Source organism: Heteronotia binoei, chromosome 4 (assembly GCF_032191835.1).
Source record: "Heteronotia binoei isolate CCM8104 ecotype False Entrance Well chromosome 4, APGP_CSIRO_Hbin_v1, whole genome shotgun sequence".
Classification (NCBI taxonomy): domain Eukaryota; kingdom Metazoa; phylum Chordata; class Lepidosauria; order Squamata; family Gekkonidae; genus Heteronotia; species Heteronotia binoei.
In genome coordinates this window covers 41,575,686-41,580,374 of record NC_083226.1, presented here as the reverse complement: position 1 = coordinate 41,580,374, position 4,689 = coordinate 41,575,686, and the positions used below count along the sequence as shown (strand labels likewise).

The 4,689-nt window shown below is 42.7% G+C and overlaps 1 protein-coding gene across 1 annotated transcript; it reads left to right on the top strand.

Annotated features, from left to right (window-relative positions):
• Positions 1–2,166: 2,166 nt before the first annotated feature.
• On the top strand, positions 2,167–3,333 carry LOC132570516 (tetraspanin-3-like). The gene has a single exon (XM_060237178.1). It carries the CDS (start codon positions 2,259–2,261, stop codon positions 3,072–3,074), a length of 816 nt encoding a protein of 271 aa, XP_060093161.1. The 5' UTR covers positions 2,167–2,258; the 3' UTR covers positions 3,075–3,333.
• The last annotated feature ends 1,356 nt before the right edge of the window (positions 3,334–4,689 follow it).

Below are 4,689 nucleotides of genomic sequence, written 5' to 3'. Positions count from 1 at the left end.
CCTGCAAGACAGCACTCTTCCGCCAGGCATTTACATGACGGTAACATCTGCAGCAACAAGACTGGCGCATAACAACACCACCAATGGCCTACCTCACGACACTGTGGTGATCCTGAGGCCTCTGAGTACAGCTAACCACCAGAATTTAATCACTGCCTGAAATCATGACAGTAGCACATGCAAATGTTTTAAAATTGTTTTTATGTCTTATGTTTTTATTGTTGTTTATTTTATCGGTCCGACTAAAGTGCTTGTGTCAGTCCTTGGTCTGTGAGTTGCCCTGAGCCTGCCTTCAGCGGGGAGGGCAGGATATAAATTAAATTAATAAATTAAATAAATAAATAAATAGTAAAATAAACTTTAATATGACACCATTGGGGTTTGCATTTTTTTTAATTAACTGGTTTTATTGATTGATGTATGTATGTATTTTTAATTAGTGTTGTACATTGCCTAAGGCCTGGCTTTGGCCAGGATGGGGCAATTCATCAAGCCAAATAAATAAATGTTAAATTTAGAAATCTGGAATGGAAGTAATCAGATAGTCACAGAGCCTCGGACAAGCAGAAGTTTATAATTTAAGAGTTACAACATAGCCACTGCACAAGCTAGAGCCAAAGAACCAAAGTGCCACATAACTAATTTGTGTGCATTCTTTGGGGTATAGATGTCAGTAAGAAACAGCTGATCTTGCTGGGTTTTTGTATACTTGGTGTATTTTTCTCCTGCCTTCATCTGTGTGGTTTACATGGTTCTCCACTCCTCCATTTTTTCCCCTGACAACCACACTCTGAAGTAGGTTAGACTGAAAGAGAAATGGGGTCAACACCTGTGTGTTTAGCAGAGCCTGGTGCTCAGAAAAACAGCAAATATTTGCCTAGTACAGAGGGACACAGCAATGAGGAAAAAACCTTTATCTGCTAAATTCTCAAAAGTTGGTCCAATAAAAAGTGCTACATTCTTATCCTGTTCTAGAAGAAAAAGTGAGAGAGAAGTTTTTCTTCTATATAATGCACAGAAAATAGCAGACAAATCCCATTACAATATCACTAAGGCTAAGGAAAGACATACCTGTTGAATTTCTGCTTCCTACATAACTGTTAAACACATAGTTGCTCTAGTGGCAGAAACAAGGACAAACTGATCTGTGACATATGCAGGATTAAAAATGCTAAAGCAGTTTACTCAAAAGTAGGTTTCTGTGAAACTAATTTATAATATCTGGGGTCCATAGTCAAGGACAAGAAGAATTAGGACTACCACAAAACAGTTTTAATCAAAGGAGTGACTCAGCACAACTTTTCAACTCCCTGTAGGGCATATCCACATATTACAATTTCTTTATCAGTAGTACCTGATGTAAGGGAATGTCTCTAAATTATAAATTCTTATCACTGCAACATTAGATCATAAGATCTGAATCTCAGTACTCTTGTGACAAATTAAGTTTCTCTCTGTGTGTGCATGTGTTTGATTACAGCTTACTGTATTAACCAAGTATTGCCCTTGTTTGACTGATCTGTGACATACAGCAGGTTTGATTTTTTTCCTGTCCTGCCAGAACGGCCACCTTTTCAACTAGCCCTCATAACTGTGCTTTTCACAACACCATACTCTGATAAATATGTGAATAACTGCACTTCAAGTTGCTTTCAGAGCAAAAAAACCCCCCAAAACCAAACAAACCACGATGACTTCCTGGTTAGTTGGCAACTATACTAGGTAGGCATCAAAAATAAGCTATTGCACAACAATTTGATTACTTTCATCTGGGAAGGTTATGAGGTCAGGGTTGTTAGCTTCTGCTTTAAAAATTCCTGGAGATGTGGAAATGGAGCCCAGGGAAAGCAGGGTTTGGGAAGGGGAGGAACCATAATGTCACAGAGTTCAAACCAGCCATTTTCTCCCGGGGAACTGATCTCTGTTGTCTGGGGATCAAATGAAATTTCAGGAGATCTCCAGGCCCCACTGGAGGCTGGCAACCCAAGTTATGGTTGGTCAAGTGTGATAAATTTCCTTTGCACTTAATTGTTGTCCTCATCCTGCAACTACTTGTGCACCTGCTACAGCTCAGCATTGAGGTTCTGAATGGCAAAACAGTCCATAAGCCTTTGCAGGACAAGCACCTTCTTTATAATGCCCAATCATGACAAGCCTTGTCTCAATTTGCATAAACATCCTTTACTTGGACAAGGATCTGGGCTCAATTTTCTGCTATCTCTACCTGGAAGGTGATATAGAAGCACATCATCTCTAGAATGAAGGGGGGAAGCTTCAATTCCAGTTTCAGCCCCCCGTTATTGTGCACCACTGAGACCCGGAGCAGAGCTTTCGCCAAAGTCTTGCTGACCCTGCTGGGCTTCTGTCTCTGCGGATCTGCTGTGGCTTTCCTGTTTGGCGGTGCCTTTGTGATCATTACCTACAAGAGCTACAAAGCCTTCTTTCAGAATCCCTTCTTCCCTCTGCCAGGCTGTTTGGCTCTCATGACAGCTTTCCTGCTGTTCCCGACAGGAGCTTTGGCAATGCTGACTCCTGTAAAGAATTCTCGTGGCCATCAGGGAACACTGATGTACCTGTTAGTGGTCCTCTTCTGCCTGGAATCCTCCTCCATCATGTTGACCCAGCTCTATTCTACACAGGAAGCTTCTCATCTGGCCAGTCGCATGAGCGCTCTATTTCATCAGTACAACAGGACGGTTCCAAATTCCTCCAGCAATGAGGCTGTGGATGCCATCCAGGAGCAGCTGCAGTGCTGTGGGATCAACAATTACACAGACTGGTGTGGGCCAGCCCTACCAAACCATCTCCAAATGGACCCTCTCTTTGCGCCTAAAAACTGCTGCAAAGAGGCTGCTCTGGATTGCGCTGACAGTGTTAGCCAACCAGAGCAACTGTTTGAAGAAGGCTGTCTCCCGAAGCTGGAAAAGAGGCTGCGTTTTGTTAGGCGCTACATGAATTGGTGTTGTGTTGTGGTAGGCTGCCTGGAGATGCTGACTGTCATCAGCGATGGCATACTTATGAAGCAGCAGTCGTTCCAGGATTTCCGCATTCTCGATTCTGCCAATTTTTCTTAAGCTGGAGAAGTGACAAGGGTTGTCTGATGTTTTCTATATTTCCTGAGGCTATTAAGGAGTAATACTGACAATTATACTTAAAGCTGGGATAGCTGTTTTAAAATCCTGCCTTGTGCTGCTTCTGTGTTCTCAGAGAATGCAAACTCCTTTGGTATATGATTGTCAGGTCCTTTGGTCTGACTTGTTTTTTGTTTTGTTTTTTATTTAAAAAAAAAAAGCCCAGACTGATAAATAAATTCTTGCATCTGAAAAAAAAAAATCTGCTTCAGGGCAGTTTATATTGTGTTGCATTTGTGGTAGCAAAATCTCAGTACTGAGCCTGAGCTGGGACCGAATGTCTATAAACATTCCAGCTGCTCAGGAAACAAAGCTATTGAAACGCTTAGAACTCTGTTACAACAAGGCAAGAAAAAGTTGTTAGCTTGTCTGGCATTAGCATCTCTCAAAGACACTAAAAATAAGGTTGCCAACTTCCAAGTGGGACCTGAAGATCTCCCAGCATTAAAACTGATCTCCAGATGACAGGGATCAGTTCCCCTGGAGAAAATGGGTGCTTTGGAGGGTTCACTCTGGCATTATATCCTGCTGGGGTCCCTCCCCTCCTCAAAACCCAGGCTCCACCCCAAAAACCTTCAGGAATTTCCCAACCTGGAGGTGGCAACACCGTTTCTCACCATATGTAGTAAGAGAATGGAGTGATCTTTGTCTTGCATCTCAGATTTCTCTGGGTTGGGAAATTTCTGGAGATTTGGCAGTGTAGCATTTGCAGGGTGGGGTTTAGAGAGGAGAGGGAGGGACCTCATTGAGGTACAATGCCATAGAGCAAACTCTCTAAAGCAGCCATTTTATCTAGGAGACCTGATCTCTGAAGATCAGTTCTAATTCTGGGAGGTCTCCAGGCCCCACCTGGAGGTTGACAACCCTACCAAACTAGATCAAAGAACAGTGCAAATTGCTACTGTGCAAGTATGACTATACAAAGGAGTTCCCAACGTGGTAGCTAGAGATCTGGGCTTAGGTCAGTTTACCTGCAGAAAATGGCTGTTTTGGAAGATGGACTCTATGGTGTTATACCTTACTGGAGTCCCTCTTCTCTTCAAACTCTGCCTTCCCCAGACTCCACCCTTAAAAATTTCAGGTATTTCCCAGCTCAGAACCTAGAACCCTATTTCCATACCCCATTTCCAAACTGATAAAATTGTCATTTCATGCCAGCAACCGCAAAGGTTATTATGCCAACATGGGTTGCAATGCAAACATGGATTGCTAGTGACAGTATATCGGGCACAAGGACATTTAGTTTGATCCTGTCCAGCATAAGTAGAAGACAGAATGGGATGCAAGCTCACAATCCAGTCTCCACATACTTGAGAGTGACCCAACTGACTTTCTCCTGAGTAAACATGGTTACTAGAATTGTGCTGCATGCAAGATAGCTGTGCATCCAACTTTGGATGAATTGATCTGGCCATTTTTGTTTCAACCCATATATGCTTTCTTGAGATGTTACTGCTATTCCAATGCACCATCATAAGGGAAGCTAGTCATCTGAAGCTGAGGGTCTCCTACCTCATACTTTACAGCTGTGATCTACAATGTGTTGGCTGCCATAGTG